This window comes from Prosopis cineraria, unplaced genomic scaffold (genome assembly GCF_029017545.1).
Source record: "Prosopis cineraria cultivar Desert tree isolate PC_DT_omini unplaced genomic scaffold, ASM2901754v1 PC1, whole genome shotgun sequence".
NCBI classification, from domain to species: domain Eukaryota; kingdom Viridiplantae; phylum Streptophyta; class Magnoliopsida; order Fabales; family Fabaceae; genus Prosopis; species Prosopis cineraria.
This window is the reverse complement of record NW_026555332.1, coordinates 28,640,930-28,663,738: the sequence shown is the minus strand read 5'-3', so window position 1 is coordinate 28,663,738 and position 22,809 is coordinate 28,640,930. Positions and strand designations below refer to the sequence as shown.

At 34.3% G+C, this 22,809-nt stretch overlaps 1 protein-coding gene across 1 annotated transcript in view; it reads right to left on the bottom strand.

Moving 5' to 3' along the window:
* The window catches only part of LOC129286380 (cytokinin hydroxylase-like), a 68,033-nt gene extending 58,453 nt beyond the window's left edge, over positions 1-9,580 (bottom strand). The window contains exons 1-5 of the mRNA XM_054922373.1: positions 9,434-9,580; positions 9,154-9,235; positions 8,897-9,039; positions 8,584-8,818; positions 7,977-8,151 (exon numbers count right to left, since the gene is read on the bottom strand). Coding sequence (XP_054778348.1) covers positions 7,977-8,151; positions 8,584-8,818; positions 8,897-9,039; positions 9,154-9,235; positions 9,434-9,580 — 782 coding nt within the window. The remainder of the gene's footprint in view (positions 1-7,976; positions 8,152-8,583; positions 8,819-8,896; positions 9,040-9,153; positions 9,236-9,433) is intronic.
* Between the last annotated feature and the right edge of the window lie 13,229 nt (positions 9,581-22,809).

The following is a 22,809-nucleotide window of genomic DNA, read 5'->3' as shown; positions in this document are numbered from 1 at the left end:
TTCTTTCCTTCTTATGTATTTGTTGTGCATTTATGAATTGAGCCTTGTGACTTCATGCCTCATTCGGTATTCCATCCGGCACCACACTACATTTATGTCTTTCTCCTCCAGAATCTATTAAATAGATTCCTCTAGACAAGAAGAAGAGGAAGATAATGGCTTTCTTGATGGGATTAAATAAAAAAATGAAAGGAGTGGATCAGTGGAGAGTTTTTATGAACATTTGACTAGTGGTCTCTTTTTTTTTTGTGTGGCTTAGTTTCCTCCTTGTGTAGCCAGTTAATGCTTTCTAATTTTCTCCATAATCATTTCCCTACCCCTCACCTTCTTTCTTGCTGTTTAGCATGTTTGCAGGTTAAGTAAAAGGACTTGACATTGTTTTGGGCAAGAATGACGATGAAGACTCAAGCATGACAAAATTACATGTCTCCAATTGTTGCCACCTAGCTCATGCTTGATTTATTTTGTTCTTTTGGTCTAGAATTTTCAAACCTTATCTTCCTCATTTGTAGAGCATTTTTCACACGTTATAAGAGGAGAAAATTTTTTGGGCTTGGATGGTTAAATTCGATCTTAGAGTTAATGGAAAGAAAATTCAATTCTTAAGGCCACCCATCCTTGCTTTTCTTTTCCCTGACAAATTCCACACTTACTTTTTCACTTTTTCTTAGCCCATAGTTTTGTTTGTTGTCTGGACGATATAGAGTATGTGGATGGTTCTGGACCCAATCTTTAATGGATAGAAGGAAAAGCGCAACTTAATTAAAGTCATTGGTTGAGCTAATTATTTTTTTGTTTACTTAGCTTATTTTAAATTTGGTGCTTAAGAACCTTTTCATTTATTCATTGCATTTCATTCATCTTATTATATTTCAATTATCATGACTTTTCCTGAAGCGTTCTTCTGGTTCCTTTCCAATTAATATAAATAACCTACTAATAAAAACTTATTTATTGTTCTTACAAGCATTTATGTCTACATTTTGGGATATTACAACAATCCTTTTTCTAAATATTTTGTACTCTTTGGACTAAATAAAAATTATTTAGACACGAAAGCTTATTAGGTATGTAACTTTTTAATGATCAAGGTAATATATGAAGAGCATATTTACATAAAAGATCATATCAAATTGTTCAATATAATTTTAAAAAAATTCTGATAAATCTATTATGTTATTACAATTTCAGTCCTACTATGTAATTATTATTTTTAATTATTAAATTTTTATTTTTAAAAATTATTAATTTTTAAATTAAATTATCTTGCCTTCTAACTTCGCTGCTACTTAAGGCTTTATGCCACTAAATCTGGATTAAAAAATATTTGTAAGGTATACCTTTTTTTGGCCAAAATTTGTAAGATATGCTTATGTTGAAACAAACAAGCAAGAAAATTATATACTCCCTCTTGTCCACAATATAAACATTTTTTAAAAGCCTTACTTTTCAAAATATAAGGCATTGGATAGTTCTTATAATTTTTATTTTAACTATACTCTTAGGACCTGTTTGCTTGATAGAAAGGAACGAAATGGAATTGATTAAAAAAAAAAAGAGCAAACATGAATTAAGTTATTCAATCCCTCATAAATATGATTTAATACCATATACCTTAAATATGAGAAGCACTACACCCACTACAAAACCTCAAGAATCATGATTTCCTATGTCTTTTTTATAAAATATCTACAAAATAACATTTATTTTTATAAAATATCTAAACTATTTTCAAATAGCTTATTTTTTTAATATTTAACAGATTGGCCCATAATCATTATATCAGAAAGGTGGTGCTTCTTTTTTCCCCCTTTCTAATGGCCCTCATCACTGTAAGTGATATATGTTTGGAATTATTGAAACTCCTTAAAGTTGCATTTGGGATTTGAATTTGAGCTAAATATTTATCATTTGGATTCATATCAAAGCCAAATTCATATTTTATTATAATTCTTTTATAATTTTAAATCTCTCCTGCATCCTAATTATTAGAAATGCTAACTACTATAATCCTATATTCTCTTTTTCAGTTTCATTTCTCATCTTTTTTTGTTATCTTTGAATTTATTTTTTAAAGACCATTTTTCTCCTAAATTATTTTTGAGAGCATTGGGTACCTTATATTGAAGGGTGAGGTAATATTCCCTTTAAACAATTTTTTAAGGAGCAAAATCATTCTTCTAGCAGAGACTTATCATATTCTTTGTTATCTGCTGACATAGAATAGTTATGGGCCCACACATACTGACAACAAGGCATTTTGACCCATTTTATTGTCATTTCACCACTAAAATCAAGCATAGTAACATCCCAAGTCTAAGATCCCAAAAATAATTACTAATTAAGGGAAAATCAGTAGATTAATTTAGTTAATCATGTTTCTAGGGTGTAATTGATATTTTGGGTGTAATGTCCACCTTGACATTACCAAAATTCATTACATAATCACAACAAACAATCATAATTAGGAGCAAGGATTGCTCTTAAGCTCACATTATCCATATAAGGGTTAAAACTAATAATCTTTTAAAAATAATTGTGGAATAATTGGGATCTCATAAAAACTCTTTAAATTGATAGTTTGAGCTCAAACTTAATGATTTATAAAGGTATAGGAAGCATGGAAAAGTTTTGGGAAGCAAAACACTTCAAAACAGGGCCAAAAATGTCATTTTTGAGTGTTTTGGTCCATGCGCTGCGGCTCATGGTCCATGCGCCATTGCATATGGCACAGAAAGCTAAGTTCGCTTGCTGTATCGTGCGCCATGGCTTGCGTGAAATGCGCCGCAGCGTACGTGTCTATGACAGCAATGCTGTCATGACAGCTTTTCTGGATGAACTTCGAACACGTGCCATTTTCACATTTGATGTCCGATTGGAGTGATTCAAGTGTCCATGTGAAGCTTATTTGATAAGCTAACTAATAATATAAGTTTCATTATGATTCAACACTATATGAGAATTTTAGACTCTTAGATGTAAAAGTTAGTTTTTGAAATGTTTTTCTAGCATCCAAGTACTCAAAACTCATAACTTATACCATTAACCTATTATGATGCTTGAACCAAGTCTAATGAACCAAAATACACTTGAGTGACCAATCAAACACACAAAAACATACCAAACACAAAACTTGGCCACTCAATGGCTATTTTGCCCAATATGGCCAAAATGCACAATCAACACTACATACGCTATTTGGCCTCTATTACCACATAATACACTACAATTACATTGTCACCATATAGATAAAACATTCCTTGCACTTGTATTAGTATTTTAGCCCATCACCATAAAAATTCCCACATATTCACATCATATATAATATTGGGCTAAAATATGCCACAACATAGTATGAAACAAGTGCAACCAATCAAAATGATATGTATTCCTAGTTGGCAACATATAATATCATATAACAAGTTTATGTACACCACTCAAACCAAAATTGGGCATTACTATTCGTGATGTAGTAAATCTACTAGTCCTTGCTCGATTCCTTTCCCTACCCAGTCTCAGAGGTAGAACCTGTAAAATGATAACCATGGGGTGAGATAAAAATCTCAGTAACTAAGATAATCTACATTATTGATTAACAAGCCAAGTTAGAAAAAAGCATTAAAATAAGTAATATAATCACATCATATAAGATCAACACAAATTGCATGCATGATCCCTAGCCATCCGATCCTTCAATACTCCTGACTGAACCAGTAGGCTATTTCACAGAACCAAACAACATGTATGGTCCCTAAGCTCACCATCTATGGTAGGACTACCTGGCCAAGGTGTTCTAAACCACTTCTAGACTACTGTTTCTCCCTTATTACAGGTAATTGGGGTGTCATTACTCCAACACCGCATCCTACAGATACTAAGAAGCATAGTCTCCAACTCCATAGCCTTTTGGGTACTAAAGAGAGTAAGTCTCCAACACCGCACCCATTTTTGGGCACTAAGGAGAGTAAGTACTGCACCTAGCGTCCCGAGGTGCCAGCAATATCATATGGACTTAATCTTCACTATCTCCATACCCTCTAATATGCCACATTTCACTACATATCTCCATTTGACCATGCATAAATAACTTTCCAAATAAATATAACAAAATTTTACCATCTACTTTTTTTTTGACCAAAAAAATTTACCATTTACTTCAAAAATATAGAATTTCACAAAGCAATACTCCACTCATTGTCTAAAATAGTTAACCTTTAAAGAATTTATACATATATACTCAACAATTCATAGAAAAGCAACTTGAGAGTAACTTATAGAAGGTAATAAACAATGTAAATTATCTAGTTACCTTAACCCTTTTGTTACTAAAAGGGTTACCCGTGGTACTAATTCTCCTCTTGTGTGAAAGTAAGTCTTCCCACTCTACAATCTACATCAACAAGTACTACATGTTAATTTTCAATTAACACAAGCACTATTAGCTAATAATAACCTCCCAATTCTCCCACTTCTCACTCATATTCTCAACAAAGAAGCTTGTTAAGATTAGAATTTGTTCATACAATCCCTTTAAACTTCCTTCTACTGTATCACAATATAAAACTTAATATCTCAACTTATCACACTTCAACACCCTATGATCAAGTTAGGGCTTGATCCAAAATTCATCAAACAAGAAAGTAGCTTCCTATTACCATATATCTAAGACCAATAAATCTAAATTAAACCTTTATAGTCAATAGAAACCTTCAAAACATTGACTCATAGCTTAATCCAATCAGACCAAATTCTCACTCTTCCAAATCCTATGGAAAATGAGATGAAAAGGTAGAGGAGAACGGTAGGAAACTAACTCAAGAGTTTGAAGGCTCAATTTATCTTCAAAATCCTCCCAAAATGATGCCATAGTAGTGCCCAAAGTTGTGCCCTTTATGCTCTAGGTTTTCCACCCCAAAATCTGTCAATTTCTGATGATTTGTGAAATTTTAAGTTGCCTGCTGTACCGTACACCGCAGCGCATGCCACGCAAGCCTTGGCTCATAATGCAGTGAGCAAAATGTTGATTTTGCTCCCCCCAATGCCACCCAACTTGATCCAAATTTCATCCTATCTCAATTTAGAGCCAAATATGACCCAAAAATTCAATTAGCAACTCAAAAACATAATTAAATAAATTAATCATATTTTTAACTAATTTATCCCTTAATTAATCAATTTTTTCATATTTGAAGTTTTAGGATGTTACAGTTCTCCCTTCCTTTAAAGGAATTTTGCCCCTGAAATTTAAGAACAACCACAACACATACTTAAGGATAGATAAGGATATTGCTGCTTCATTTTGTCCTCTGTCTCCCAGGTAGCATCACCAGGAGCTATTCCTTTCCATACCACCTTAACCAGTCAAATAGTCTTGTTCTGCAATTGCTTATCTTTAACATGTACTATTCATTCTGGCTCTACTCGATACGTCATATTCTCTTGTAGCTCTACCTCTTCGGGTTCAATCACATGAGATGGATCAGGTTGATATTACTTCAATTGAGAAACATGAAAAACATCATGAATCCTAGATAATTGTGGTGGTAAGGTGATTTGGTAGGCAACCGGCCTAACTTTCCTGAGGATCTCAAATGGACCCATGAATCGAGGAGATAATTTCTTTGTTCTGATTGACCTCTCAATTCCCGTCACAGGTAAAACTCTTAGAAAAACATGGTCACCAACTACAAACTCTAACAGCCTTCATCGTTTATCCGCATAACTCTTCTGCCTATTCTGAGTCGTTAGAAGTTTTTGCCTTATCATTTGAATCTTTTTCATCATTTGATCCATAATATCAGGACCCATAATGCTTCTCTCACTCAGTTCAACCCAACAAAGAGGAGATCGACATTTTCATCTATATAGTGCCTCATAGGGAGCCAACCCTATACTGAAGTAGAAACTATTATTGTAGGCAAACTCCGCTAAAGGAAGGTGGCTATCCCAATTGCCTCTCAGTTCCAAGGCATAAGCTCTCAACATGTCCTCTAGAGTCTGTATAGTCCTTTCTGTCTGTCCATCAATCTGTTGATGATACACTATGTTGAATCTTAATTCAGTACCTATTACTCTCTGCAACACTTTCCAAAAATTTGAGGTGAACCTTAGGTCACGATGAGAGACAATGTCTTTTGGTACCCTATGCAATCTCACAACTTCTCGAATGTAGATCTTTGCCAACTTCTCTAATGAATCACTTATTCGCACTACCAAGAAATGAATCATGACTGGATTGGGTTCTTAGTAATCCTGAAATGAAATCTATAGATATACTATCCCACTTCTACTTCGGTATCTCTAGTAGTTGTAAAGTTCTTGCTGGCCTCTAATGCTCGATTTTAACCTTTTGATAAATTAAACATCAAGATACAAAATCTGTAACATCCTTTTTCATTCCAGGCCACCATCAATATCACTTCATATCTTGGTACATCTTAATTGCTTCAGGGTGAATTGTATATCTACTCTTATATGGCTCATTTAAAATTTTCTTTCTTAAATCACCCTCATTTAGTACACAAACCCGATCTCGATATACAACATATCCATCATCACTGAAACCAAAGTCTGTGGTTCACCTTTCCTCCACATTTTCTCAAATTTTCAACAGATACTTATCCTCAAGCTGTGCTGTCCTTAACTCTCTCTCTAAAACTCATTGGTAATTTCTATGGAATGTAGGCTACACAAAGTAAATTCTAGTAAGTCATGCTGAATATCTAAGTAGGATTCTAGCAATTTGTGCTCTTGCACTATTAGATAAGCGACATGCAATAACTTTCGACTTAATGCATCTGCAACCACATTTGCTTTCCCTGGATGGTATTTAATTTCGAAGCTATAGTCCTTTAAGAACTCTATCCACCTTCTTTGTCTCATATTAAGTTCCTTCTGATCCACTAAATATTTCAGGCTCTTATGATCATTGAAAACATTGAACACTGCTCCATACAAATAATGCTGCCAAATCTTTAGTGCAAACACAACTGCAGTAAGCTCTAAGTCATGGGTAGGGTAATTTTCTTCATGTGGCCTGAGCTGTCTAGAGGTATAAGCCATTACCCGCTCATCTTGCATCAACACACATCCTAGACCCTTTAGAGATGTATCTATATACACTTTATATGGCAATCGTGGATTAGGAATAATCAACACCAGTGCCATAGTTAGTTTCTCCTTCAACTTTTGAAATGCGATCTCGCACTTGTCATCCCAAATGAACGGCTGATCTTTTCAGGACAACCTAATCAATGATGAAGCTATCTAAGAGAAACCCTAAATAAATCTATGATAATATCCAGCAATCCTAAAAAATACTGTATTTTAGTCACAGAACTAGGTCTTTCCTATTTCAACACTGCGTCCACTTTATGCGGATCCACCATAATCCCTTCCACCGACACAACATGTCATAGAAATTGAACCTCTCGTAGCCAAAACTCACACTTGCTCAGCTTGGCATAGAGCTTATTGTCCTTCAAAATTTATAGCATAATCCTCAATTACTTCGCATGCTACTCCTTATTTTCAGAATATATCAAAATGTCATCAATAAATAACACTACAAATTGATCCAGGTAAGGCCTAAATATGTGGTTCATGTAGTCTATGAAAACTATAGGCGTATTTGTTAACTTAAATGGCATGACCAGGAACTCATAATGCCTATATTTAGTACGGAAAGCTGTCTTGAGCACATCCTCTAAGTGCACTCTCAATTGATGGTATCCTGACCTCAGGTCAATTTTTTAGAACACCGAAGCTCCCACCAATTGATCTAACCAATCATCAATCCTTAGTAAAGGATATTTGTTCTTTACCGTCACCTTATTCAACTGTCTATAATCAATACAGAGCCGTAAGCTACCGTCCTTCTTCTTAACAATAGCATAGGTGATCCCCAAGGTGACACACTAGGTCTAATAAATCCTTTTTCAAGTAACTCCTCTATCTGCTTCTTCAACTCAGCTAACTCTATTGGTGACATCCGGTATGGTGCCTTTGAGATTGGTTCAGTTCCTGGCACTAGGTCTATGGTGAATTCCACTTCCCTTTCTGGAGGTAAACCAGACATATCATCCTTAAATACCTCAGGGAATTCATTCACTACCCCAATCTTATTAATATTTCCATCATAGACCTTATGTACTGAGAAGAAAACCATATAAGCCATACACCCTTATTGCATCAGTTTCTCTACTTGCACCACTGATAAGAACATAGACTCGCTAGGAATATTAGCCGATATAGTATGTACCAGTAAGAAAACTATCTTCCTAGCACACTCCAAGGTGGCATTATTTGCCATCAACTAATTTATATTGATAATCATGTCCAAAACCTTCATAGGAATTTAGATCAAATCTAGAGTGGTTGAATGATTTTCAAACCTCACTTCTATATTCAAACATGCTTTACTGGTCATATTAGATGACCCAGATGGTGTAGACACTTTAATCACATAAGTCAATTCATGCAAAGGAAGTCCTAACCTTTCTACACATTCATATGAAATAAATGAATGTATAGTATCGGAATCAAACAATGCTTCAATTTTTTGCTTGCAAATAGAAATAATACCTTTTATCAAGTTTGGTGATGCTCTTGCCTCCTCTTGAGATAGTGTGTTGACTCGTCCTGAAATGGTAGTTCTCAGCCCTTCCATCTCCACTCTTCCCTTAGGACATTGTCTTGCTAAATGGCCAGGTTTCCCACATTTAAAACATGCCCAGCACCTCCCAGGATGTGACCACCTATACTTAGTAGACGGTGGTGGTCGAGCTGTACTTAAGGTTGGGGTAGGCATATTAGAAGCCTATAGAGATAGTTGTGGAACACTAGAACTCCTAAATCCACCCCTCTAAAATGTTCCTCGAGTCTGTGATTCTCTAACAAAACTCTTCTTGCCTGGTGCTGCAGAACTACTCTGGCCATAACCCGTCTTCTTAGAGACTCTTCTAAAAGGGTCTAGGGAGGACGAGAACCTCTTATGACTATCTCGTCTCTTTTCTGCTTCTACTTCGCAACCCCTTCTTGCTACAATTTAGAGTCGATTACCCATGTCACCATATGTGATTACTCCTAATAGAGTAATTTGTTATCTATATTTAGTCCTCATCTTTTCTAAAAGCCTCTTAGCCTTCCACTTACTATCATTGGTCTTATTCAAATAAGTAGCAAATTTTGATAGCTGATTAAACTTCTGGATAAATGCTTCCTCGTCAAGATCTCCCTGCCAAACTGCATGAAACTCAGCCTCTTTCTCATCTCTAAATGCTGGAGGAAAATGATGATCAAAGAATATTTCCTTGAATTGTTCCCACATTAGCTGGCGTCCATCTACTGGTCTTGTGGAATTCCACCAGTGTTTAGCATCTTTAATAAGATATACTGTGGCTATAATCACCTTCTATTTTGTAGAACATAGTACCACCTCAAAGATGGTCTCAACTCTCTCTATCCATTTCTCTACTTCTCCTTCCTTTATAGTTCCATTAAAGGCTGGAGGGTTAAACCGAGAGAAAGTCCTCCATACCAGATCAATAGCCATCCTTTGAACATCTCCACCCACTCTCATCCTAGACGATCCAGGTCTACTACCAGAACCATGAGATTATTCTAATCTATTCTCATGAGCTTCCTCTTGTCTCCTTTCTTCCTTCTCACAACCTCTATTACGGAGAAGAACATTGTGATCTTAAACAGTTCTCTGAATATTCCTCATCATATCTCACACTTCCTTTAGAATTGCATTATTACCCTGGGGCCTTTGTTGTTATTCCACTTATATCTCTAGCTGTACCTCTAGTATAAGTCCATTATTCTCTAGTAAATTACCAGCATTTTGAGTACTTCTTCTAACCATTTTTCTCCCCTCCTAAGGAAGAAATCAAGTAGAAAAGGGGAATTAGTGGGAAATAAAGGAAATGAGACAAAGGAAAAGAGTTGTGTACATAAAGTTGCCAACTAATGAGAATGAATGCAATAGACACATCACCACAACCAAATCTCATAACTTGAGAAACTGATATTCAAATTTAGAAAAATTGATTCATTAAGGGATAAATTAGTTAAAAATATGACTAATTTATTTAATTATGTTTTTAGGCTGCTAATTGGATTTTTGGGTCATATTTGGCTTTAAATTGAGATAGGATGAAATTCGAATCAAGTCAGGTGGTATCGAGGGGAGAAAAATCAATATTTTGCTCGTTGCATCATGAGTCATGGCTTACGTGGCATGCGCTGCAACGCACAGCACAGCAGGCAACTTAAAATTTCACAAATCATCAAAAATTGACAGATTTTGGGGAGGAAAACCTAGAGCATGAAGGGGGAAACTTTGAACACTACTAGGGCATCATTTTAGAGGATTTTAAAGACAAATAAAGCTTTAAACTCTTAAGTAAGTTTTCTACCCTTCTCCTCTACCTTTTCATCTCATTTTCCATGGGATTTGGAAGAGTGAGAATTTGGTCTGATTGGATTAAGCTACGAGTCAATGTTTTGAAGGTTTCTATTGACTATAAAGGTTTAATTTAGATTTATTGATTTTGGATATGTGGTAATAGGAAGCTACTTTCTTGTTTGGTAAATTTTGGATTAAGCCCTGACTTGATCATAGGGTGTTGAAGTGTGATAAGTTAAGATATTAAGTTTTATGTTATGATAGAGTAGAAGGAGGCTTAAAGGGATTGTGTGAATAAATTGTAATCTTCACAAGCTTATTTGTTGAGAATTTGAGTGAGAAGTGGGAGAATTGGGAGGTTATTGGTAGTTAATAGTGCTTGTGTTAATTAAAAATTAATATATAGTACTTGTTGTTGTAGATTGTAGTGTGGGAAGACTTACCTTAACACAAGAAGAGAATCAGTACCACGGGTAACCCTTTTAGTAACAAAAGGGTTGGGGTAACTAGATAATTTTCATTATTTATTATCTTATATAAGTTATTCTCAAGTTGCTTTTCTATGAATTGTTAAGTATATATGTATAAATTCTTTAAAGGTTAACTATTGTAGAAAATGAATGGAGTATTGCTTTATGAAATTCTATATTTTTTAAGTAAATGGTAAGATTTTGTTATATTTGTTTGGAAAGTTGTTTATACATGGTCAAGTGGAGATATGTAGTGAAATGTGGGATATTAGAGGGTGGCAGGTCACCCTAGTAGAGATAGTAAAGATTAAGTCCATATGGCATTGCTGGCACCTCGGGACGCCAAGTGCAGCACTTACTCTCCTTAGTGCCCAAAAATGGGTACGGTGTTGAACACTTACTCTCCTTAGTACCTAAAAGGGTGCAGAGTTGGAGACTATGCTGCTTAGCATCTGTAGGATGCAGTGTTAGAGTAACGACACCCCAATTATTTATAATAGGGGGAGACAGTAGTTCAGAAGTAGTTTAGGACACCTTGGCTAGGTAGTCTTACCATGGATGGTCAGCTTGGGGACCATACATGTGGTTTGGTTCTGTTAAATAGCCTACTGGTTTGGTCGGGAGTATTGGAGGACTGGATGGTTAGGGATCATGCATGCAATTTGTGGTGATCTTATATGATGTGATTATGTTACTTATTTTAATGCTTTTTTTCTAACTTGGCTTATTAATCAATAATGTAGATTATCTTAGTTACTGAGATTTTTATCTCACCCTATAGTTATCATTTTGTAGGTTCTACCTCTAAGACTGGGCAGGAAAAGGAATTAGGCAAGGACTAGTAGATTTACTACATCACAGATAGTAATGCCTAATTTTGATTTGAGTGGTGTACATAAACTTGTTATATGATATTATATGTTGCCAACTAGGAATGCATATCATTTTGATTGGTTGCACTTGTTTCATACTATGTTGTGGCATATTTTAGCCCAATATTGTATATGATGTGAATATGTGGGAATTTTTATGGTGATGGGCTAAAATACTAATACAAGTGCAAGGAATATTTTATCTATGTGGTGACAATGTAATTGTAGTGTATTATGTGGTAATAGAGGCCAAATAGCGCATGTAATGTTGATTGTGCATTTTGGCCATATTAGGCAAAATGGCCATTAAGTGGCCAAGTTTTGTGTTTGGTATGTTTTTGTGTGTTTGATAGGTCACTCAAGTATATTTTGGTCCATTGGACTTAGTTCAAGCCTCACAATGGGTTAATGGTATAAGTTATGAGTTTTGGGTACTTGGATATTTGAAAATCATTTTAAAAATTAACTTTTGCATCTGAGTGTTTAAAATTCTCATACAGTGTTAGATCATAATGAAACTTATACCATTAGTTATCTTATTGAATAAGCTTCGTGTGGGCACTTGAATCACTCCAATAGGACATCGGATGCGAAAATGGCGCGCTTTCGAAGTTTGTCCAGAAAAGCTATCATGACAGCATTGCTGTCATGGACACGTGCACCACGACGCATGGTATAGTGAGGAAACTTGACTTTCTGTGCCACATGCCATAGCGCATAGACCACGAGCCATGGTGTATAGACCAAAACACTCGAAAATGACATTTTTGACCCTTTTTTGAAGTATTTTGCTTCCCAAAAGTTTTCTATGCTTCTAATATCTTTATAAATCATTAAGTTTGGGCTCAAACTGTCAATTTAAAGGGTTTTTATGGGATCCTAATTATTCCACAATTATTTTTAAAAGATTATTAGTTTTAACCCTTATATGGATAATGTGAGCTTAGGAGCAATCTTTGCTCCTAATTATGAGTGTTTGTTATGATTGTGTAGTGAATTTTGGTAATGTCAAGGTGGATATTACATTGGGTCCTTGGACAGTTGCATGATTAAGATGGGATGGATGTGGTGCAGTTTAGGATAGAGTGGGAAAGCTGGAGTGAGAAATACCTCACTATGCCACAAGCCTAAAAAATTTTAAATCCAAACTATTCAAATTTAATCTAAATAATCCTAATTTTGTCATGATGGTGCAAAGGAGGGAAAGTAGGGGCAGAAGCCAAATCTTTTTTTTAACTTATTTTTTCTCTATATATGCTATAATCTATTTTCACATATTATTGTATTGCTAAACTTTATACAAAATTATTTTTATGAATGTGATATAGCTAAACTAATATGAATAATGTAAATTCTTGGTCCTTCCATGTTTCATCATAAATTAGTTCATTTATTTGACCATTCACTCACTAATTAACTAATCACAAACACAACTAAACTTAAAAAGATCAATATGTACTCTATAATTTATTAACTAACATTTTTTATTTCATCATCATGGTACAATTAGCCGCTGCACATGAATAGAAATTTAACTTTTTATAGAGGGATCAACTCATGATTGTGGGAAGGAAAAAGGGAAAACATGACAGAGAAGTAAGAAAAAGAGGAGGCTCTGCGAGGACATAAGGTCTTGGACACTTGGGAGTCATCTTCGACCTATCATTTTCTGGGTAAGCCTTATACCTCTTTTGTCTTCCTATCCACTTCATTTTCTCTTGGTTTAAGAGGTGAAGAAATTAGGTTCTAAGTTTATGGAAGGGTTTTATTTGATCCAATGGCCGTTACAAGGTTATTGGAAATTAAATTAAAGATTTGTAAATAATTTGGTAGTTGATGATAGAGTTTTGAGGCTTTAGTTCAACTTTAGCCTCAAGGAGAGAGGTTTGAATTATGAAGAATCTTCTATTGAAGCTAATGAGGTTAGTGAAAGTGGTAGGAAGTTTGTGAAAGGTCGATAGGACTTAAGAGTGTCTAATTGAAGGGATTAGAAGCTTAAGCTAGTTTAATTGTATTGATAATTACTTATGTTCAATTTGGAATTGAGATACAATACTTAATATTATAGATTGACTTATTTGAGCAATTGTTAGTTGAAAGAACTAAAAGTACCATAGGTAACCCATTTTGTAACAGAAAGGTTGAGACAATTGGATAATTCATTCTTTTTATTAGCTTGTTTAATTGCTTGCAAGTGTTTTTTAAAAATTAAATATGATATTACATGTTAGATGATTTAGAACTTGTAATTAGGAAAAATAAAGGGTTTTCTAAAAATAATAAATATTTATTAATGGTATTTGTAATTAAAGTTATATGATAAAGAAATGTTAACATAATTGTGTAGCTGCATGATGAAAAATTTTGGGTTCAAAACTCAATTTTCAAAATCATCATAATTTTTAACTGAATCAACACCAAATAGAGTATAGTACTGTGAAATGAAACATATGCATCTATTAGAGTCCATGTATGCTTTCAAAACTAAGAAATAAAGTTAAAACTTCAGCCATGCATTATAGTGTGGACCACATGTGCTACAGCATGTGGCATAGAGTCATGAGCAGCTCTTCTCTGTGTCATGTACCACGGCGTAAGCATGTCATGCACCACAGTACACATGACAGTTTTTGCAATTGTTATTTGACAATTTGCAGGGCAAACTTCCGGCGTGCACTGTTTCTACATATGACGTTTGATTGAAGTGATTTAAGCATTCACACGAAGCTTATTTCATAAGCTAACTAATGAGAGAAATTTGGACATGATCCAATAGTCCAATTAAAATTTAGACATCTAGATATAAAAAGTTACTTTTTTAAAAATTTTGCACACTTAAGCACTCAAATCGCTCTTATTGTCTCATTAGACCATTCTACATTGTGAACCAAGTCTAAAAGGACCTAATATACCTAATTGACTATATTTTATATCATATATACACACAAATCATAAGTTAGCTGCTCAACATCCCAACTCTACCAAATATAATTTTTTTTCACCACAAAATGCAAAATAGGCTATAATCACCACAATTTCACTACTAACTCGCACATCTCCACATTCACAACTTATTCACAACTCAATCTTAGCTTATATTACTTATTTCACAACATATTCATACATAAGGGACAAGATTTATAAAATCACTACTTATCTCAATAAATCACAACTCAAAACATGCATGTAAATCCTAGGTAACTTATATACATAATATCCATAAGATTTAGGTTCCTTACACAAAATTTACTTTCACATGGCCTTAAGAACTCTAAGCTGATATTGACTCTTTTCCCTTACCTTGCTCACTATTCTAGCATGTAAAAATGTAACCATGGGGTGAGATAAAAATCTCAGTAATAAAATAACTCTCTACTACTAACTATTATATGCAACCATAAGCAAGTAATAATATACAATTAAGCATAGCATATAACACATGTTTTATTTCAACAAGATTATTTTCACCACTGATCACTACTTTTAGAAATCATATTCTCATCAGTTTACCACTAATAACATATAGCATGATCACTACTATCCGAACCTCTAAATCACCTCGACTTGAAACCATAGGCTTGCCTTAGGCTAACACACATACTCATTGGCCTTGAGCTCACCTTTAGTGGTAGAATCACCCAGCTAAAGGTGTTATATCTCACTTTCAAACTATAGTTTTCCTCATTTCACACAACAGGGATGTCATTAACTCTAACACTGCATCACATCGATACTAAGGAGTTTGAATCTCCAATACCGCACCTTAATAGGTACTAAGGAGATAATTTTCAACACCGCACCTTGAAAGGCACTAAGAAGATACAAATCTCTAACACCATACCCTGTTGGGTACTAAGGAGAATATACCATATGGTCTTTCTTTACTCTTCTCTATAGGTGAACTCCCACTCCTATGATTATGCTTTCGTATAAATCACCTCTTCATATAGAGAGATAGATATATATATATATATAACCGTATATATATAATCACAAAACATACAGTTCCATAAACTCAATTATTTATAAATCATTTTCATGCATTAAGTATTCACTTAGCAAACATGCTCATTCTAAAACATATTCATGCAATAATACTCATACTCTTCGACAATTATAATAGATAATCAAACAAAGAAAGTTATTCAGTTACCTCAACCCTTCTGTCAAAAGAAAGATTACCTGTGGAATTTTAATGACAACTAAATCTCTCTACAAGCCTCCTTTTTCAACTTACATATATAATACACCAATCTATATACATTTGGCTTAATTTGTCAATTAGTCAATTTGACTAAAAGCACTAAATTGTCGCTTAAAGCTATATTTAGTCATTCATCCTTTTCACTCAGTCACTTTAGGATCAATATTCCTTATTTGTCACTTTCTATTACTTCTAGTGATCCCATTTCACTTCTACTCCATTCCCACCCCATTACTCTTTGAGTTAGGGCCAAATTTAAGCCTAAAGCTTTAAAGCTCTATCGTTTAACTCTAAACTAGTTATAAAGCTTTAATTTAACCTCGAGAACCTTTTTATTATTATAGGATAAGAAATAAACCCTTGAAATTTCCCTGATTTAATTTCTCTCTAACTTATACTAAGAGAAATTATAGTAGAATTGGAGGTAAGGGCTGCACAAAGTGTGCCCAATAAGTTACCAGTTCGAAATACCTTCCAAGCTCCTAAATCCTCTTACCCTAGCAGACCCTTTCTCTCTTCTTTTGTCCTTTCACATTTTCTTTCTTTTGCTCTCTTCTAAACTAAGAGCTGATTCATGACTTTTTTAGCAATTTTCTGTGCCATGCACCACGGTGCAGGTTGCTTGTGCTATGGTATATGGCATAGTAAGGAAAATCCTCATTATGCACACACACTTTGTCCTGAAATGTGATTCTTCTAACTATATCTGCTCATTTAACACCCCAAGGACTCAAATTATAACATCATGATTTTTAATCCTATGATTAGCTCTTAGTCAGGGATAAATTGCTAATTGTAAAGTGATTAAAGTTTTAAGTGATAATGTGATGGGTAGAAGAACTACATCCCAAAGCAAAGTGTGTGCATGTGGTGTGGATTCTCCTTATTATGCCATGTATCATAGCACAAACTAGATGTGCTGCAGTGCATAGACTAGAAAGTAACCTAAAAGTCATAGATCAGCTAGTGAGCTAAGAGAGGATAAAAGAGGAAGACGTGAAAGAAGAAGAGAGAAAGCTAAGGTAAGTTAGGGCAAGCCTTTTCTGAGCATTGGAAGGAACTTTTGAGTAATAACTTATTGAATAAGCTACGTATAACCCTTATCTTCCATTCTACCTAAATTTCTCTAAATATAAGTTATAGAGAAATTGAATCAAGGAAATTTAAGGGGCTTGATTCTTACTCAATAGTAATAAAAAGGTTCTCGAGAGTTAAATTAGAGCTTTATGACTGGTTTAGAGCTAAGTGATATAAGCTTTGAACTCATATGCTTAATTTGGCCCTAATTCAAAGGAAAACAAGGGTAAAAATCATGTTTAAGTGAAATGAGATCATTTGAAGTGATATCAAGTGGTAATTGAGTGGTAACTAACTTAAAATGGATGAGTAGAAAGGAATGAATAGATAGTTATAGCCATAGTTGGTAGTTATGTGCTTTTGGTCAATTTGAACTAATTGACTAATAGTGACAATTGCTTTTAGATTGGCATATCACGTGTGTAAACTGAGAAAGGAAGCTTGTGACGAGCTATTGTGGTACTTGAAATTCATAAGTAACCTTCCTAGTAATAGAAGGGTTAACGTAACTGAATAATTTTCTCTGTTTGACTATTTGTTGTAACTATGTGTGAGTATGCTAAGTAATGCATGAAATTATTTTAAACTGAACATGTTTTGTAGCATTATGTGTTTATTGCATGAAAAGGAATTTTGGTTAAACATGTAAATGAAATGGTGTAATTTGATATGGAAATGTTTATATGTATATATATATGAGATTAGTAGTAATTGGGAACCTATGATTGGTAATATATAATTGGTTTGGAAAGCATGATCATAGGAGAATTATATCTCATATATACGAGATTAGTGATGAGAGGTAACCTTTGTGGAGTGTAGTGATAAGACCATATGGCATCATTCTCCTTAGTGTTCGACGGGGTACGGTGTTGGAGAATTGTATCTTAATGCTTTTTAAGGTGTGGTGTTGGAGATTATCTCCGTCGTACCTATTGAGGTGCAAGGTTAGAGATTTAAATTCTCTAATATCGATATGATGTAGAGTTGGAGTCAATGACACCCCATTGTGTGTATTAAGGGAAATTATAGTCCAGAAGTAAGATAAAACACCTTTGGCCATATGATTCTAACACTGAAGGCGAGCCTAAGGCTGATGTGGGTGTTATTGGTTTGAGGTGAGCCTATGGCTTCAAGTCTGAGTGATTTGAAGGTTTGGTTGGTAGTGATTATGCTATGTGTGAGAAAGTGGTGAAAAGTGGTGATTATATTGGTAAAAGAGGTGAATTGACACGTATTATACAATTTAAAATGAAACATGTGATATATGTTACGTTTAACTATATATTTGCTATACTTTCATATGGTTGCATGTGATAGTTGTTTTGTTACTAAGATTTTTATCTCACCCCCATGGTTATATTTTTACAAGACCAAGTAGTTATCATGGCAAGAAAAAAGCCTTATAAAACCTCTGAGTTTGTGTAATGAACTAGATCTTTAGTAAAATTATGTAAATAAATTATCATAGGGGTTGCATGTATGATTAGTGGTGATTTATAGAGAATTGTGGTAATTTTTATGAATATTAGCCCTTGTGTGTGATTACATGATGAAATGAGTAATTAGGGCTTAGGTTGAGTTGTGAATATATTGTGAATGTGTAAAGTGGAGATTTATAATGAAAATGTGATGAAAATGGCCAAAGGGAAGTTTTGAGCCAAGTTGTGCAAATTTATGTTTTGTGGAAATGGACCATTAGGTGGTTAAATCATGATATATGTATATATTTGCTGTATAACTTGGTCAATTAGGTGTGTTAGGTCCTTTTGGACTTGGTTCAAGGCGTTATGTGATCTAATAAGATAATAGCGTTAAATTTTTATAAAAAGTAAAATTTTATACCTAGGTGTTTAAATTTTGATCGGACCTTTAGATCATGTCCAAACCTATCTCTTTAGCTAGCTTATGAGCTAAGTTTTGTGTAGGTGCTTGGATCATTCTAATCGGACGTCGTATGTGAAAATGGTGCATGCTGGAAATTCATCATTTTGCTATCAAATGACAGTAGCAAAATCGGACATGTGCGTTGCGATGCATGGCGTTTCACACTTTGACGCGTGGCATAAAAAAGGTCTAGGTGTATAGTTTTGTGCCACATGTTGCAGTATATGTACTATCTGCCGCAACGTATGGTGCCTAATTTAACCTTGTTTCTTAGTACTTGAGGCATGCAATAGTTCATATGAATGCAACTATTTGCTTTCTGCTGTGTGTTACTTTGATTTGGTATGAATTAGATGATTTTACAAACTAGTCTTGAGCCTAAGCTATTCAAACTAATATTTAATTACTGTTTGATGTGATTAGTGTAGTTATTTAGTTAACCCTTCCTAATATCAAGTGGATATTGGGAAAGGTTATACAAAGTCATTCAAATTTCCAATCATTTACTAATTATTAATTCACCCTTGATTATTAGCTAATTACTAGATTAGAAAAATTAGGATGTTACATATGATATGTGTATATGTGAAGTCATGATCATGATAGTGGGTGGTAGTTCACCTTAGGTAGAGAGGTGAGAAAAATTCATTTAGTTGGATGACACTATAGGTATTTTGTAACATCCTAAATTTCTTAATCTCGTGATTAGTGATTAATTGAGAGTAAAGCGTTAATTAGGGTGGGATTAGAGATTTGGATGATTACTTAATAAATTGACTCATTGGGATGTTAAATGAGTAGATACAGGTGAAAAGAGTGCGTTTCAGGTCAAAGCAAGTGCATATGGTGAGAATTAATCTCACTATGCCACGTGCCACAGCTTGTGCTACATTGTTGTGGCGCATGGCCCTAAAAATGACTTTTTAAGACGTGAAATTTCAGAAATTTTAGAGGAGAAAAATTTGAAACACACGAGAGGAAGGTGAAAAGAAGGGCTGTAGAGCTAGGGCAAGCTATTTTAGGTCATTAGAAGGTGCTTTTGATCGATAACTTAGTAGGTAAGTTATGTATAACTCTTACCTTCCATTCTACACAAATTTCTCTAAAAATGAACTATAGAGAAATTGAATCGGTAAAATTTGAGAGGTTTGATTCTTGCCCAATATTAATAAAAATGTTCTTGGGAGTTAAATTAGAAGTTTATGACTGGTTTAAAGTTGAATGATAGATCTTTGAAATTGTAGGCTTGATAATTTAGTCCTTAGAGAGAGAAAGAGAATTTAAGGTAGAAATCTAATTTGAGTGAAATAAGACCAGTTGAGGTGATGTAAAGTATTAATCAAATAGTAATGGACCTAGAATGGATAAATAGAAAAGAGTTTATAGATGAATATAACCCTGAATAGTAAATAAGAGATTTTAGTCAAAATGGACCAAATGTCTAAAATGTGGTTCAGATTGGCATATTAGACGTGTGAGTAAAGAAAGGAAGCTTAAGATAAGCTGTTGTGGTAGTTGGAATCCATGAGTAACCTTTCTAGTGACAGAAGGGTTGAGGTAATAGAGTAGCTTCTTTTGTTTGACTATTTATTGTAACTGTGTGTGAGTATGCTATGTAGTGCATGAACTTGTTTTAGATTAAGGATGTTTTATAGTATTATGTGAATGTTGCATGAAATAGCTTTTGATATAATAAAAGCATCGAAATGGGTGTTTTCAAATGGTATGTATAAGTTATGTGTGAGAAAACATGTAAAGTATGATCATATGGTTGGGAGTTCACCTGAGTAGAGAGGTGGTGATAATACCATATGGCATATTCTCCTTTGTGCTGGACAGGATGTGGTGTTGGAGAAATACCTTCTTAGTGCCTTATAAGGTGCAGTGTTAGTGAAGATCTTCTTAGTGCCTATTGAGGTGTTATGTTGGGGATTTAAGAGTCCTTAGTGTCTGTGTGATATAGTGTTGGAGTCAACAACACCCTATTGTGTGTATTGGGGGAAACTATAGTCTGGAAGTGAGATAGAATATATTTGGCTAGGTGATTCTACCACTAAAGGTGAGTTCAAGGCCAATAAGAGTGTAGATTTGTTTAAGGCAAGCCTATGGTTTCATGTCGGGGTGATTTAGAGGTTCGGTCGATAGTGATCATGCTATAGGATGTTATAGATTGCTATGTGATGCAATATGTTACTATATGTGAGAAAGTGGTGAACGAACATATGTGGTTGTGAATTGAAAAATGGAACTTCTGATATATGCTTTGTTAATTGCGTTTAAATGGTATATTATGCTTTACTTCTATATTGTTGCATGTGATAGTCAATAGGAGTGAGTTATTCTATTACTGAGATTTTTATCTCATCCCCGTGGTTACATTTTATAGGATTGGACAGTGATCAGGGTAAGGGAAGAGAGTCTAGACCAGCTTAAGTTGTTAAAGCCGTGTAAACTCTGAGTTTGTGTAATGAACTAAACCAAGAAACTTGTATATATATGTGTATATAGATTGCCATAGGATTGCATGCATGACTTGAGTATTGGTTTTGTGGAATCTTAGCCCAATTGTATGAATATATGATAAAATGAATCAAGGGCTATGATTTAAGTGTGTTTGTATTGAAATTGTTATTGATATTAGTAAATCTTAAGCCTAAGTGAGAAATTATGATAAAATGAGTAATTTAAGGCTAAGCTTGTATTGTGAATGTGAATATATGTGTTTATGTTGAAAAAGGCCAAGTGGGCTAAGTTATGCTAAGTGTTGGCAATTTGTGTAAAGTTGATCAATGTGGAAATTGACTGTAGGAGGGTCAAATTTTAGTATATATGTATGATTATGATAAATTGTGGTCAATCAGGTGCAATAGGTCCTTTTGGACTTGATTCAAGGCCTTGTGTGATCTAATAAAAGAAAAGGATCAATTTGAGCACTTGGGTATGCAAAATTTTTAGAAAAAGTAACTTTTTTGCACCCCAAGTGTCTAAATTTTGATCGGACTGTTAGATCATGTCTAAACCTGTCTTATTAGATAGCTTATGAGCTAAGCTTCATAGAAATACTTGAATCACTTCAATCAAAATTCATATGTGAAAATGGTGCACGTCAAAAGTTTATTATTTTGTTGTTAAAATGACAACAGAAATTTGGACAGGCACGCCGTGGTACATGATGACACATGTCACAGCGCATGTACCGCATGCCATAGTGCACGGACTAACTCCCAACTTGATTTTGTAATTTAATTGCATGTAATTGAGATAGGAATGCTGGTGGGTTGTGTCCACTATGCATTATACAAATGTGTAATTTGCTTCCATTGTGTATTCTCTAAGTTATTATGATTTTTAATGATTTTATGAAACAAGTTTTTATCTAAAGCTTTTCAAATGATATATTTGATTTCTGTGGTGATTTTGTTAATCTTCTCCTGTATTAAGTGGACACAAGAAAAGGTTACATACGATGCAGAAACATGTGACAGATTATTATTATGGGACATTTGGGTAGTCATGAAATTATTATGAGATTCATAGTACCTAGAAAGGTGCTGTGGTAGAGTATAAGACGCCTTATGTGTGTAATATGGGGAGTTTGTAGTTTGAAAGTGTGATAAAATACTTTTGGTAGGGCGGTTGTCCCATGGAAGGTAAGCTCGGATTAGCTCTATTGGAGTTGATCCGGTATTATAGCTTAAGGATTCATGAATTATTTTAGTTATCAGGACTCTATCTTACTCTAAGGTTACTATTTTAAAGGTTCAGACATGGAAAGGAGCAGAGGGAAAGATTTAAGCCAAGAGTAGCGAAACTACTATTATATAGCTTTATTATGTATTGTGTAATGAATATGTATAAGGTTTATGTTTATAAGTTTTCTAGTAGGAA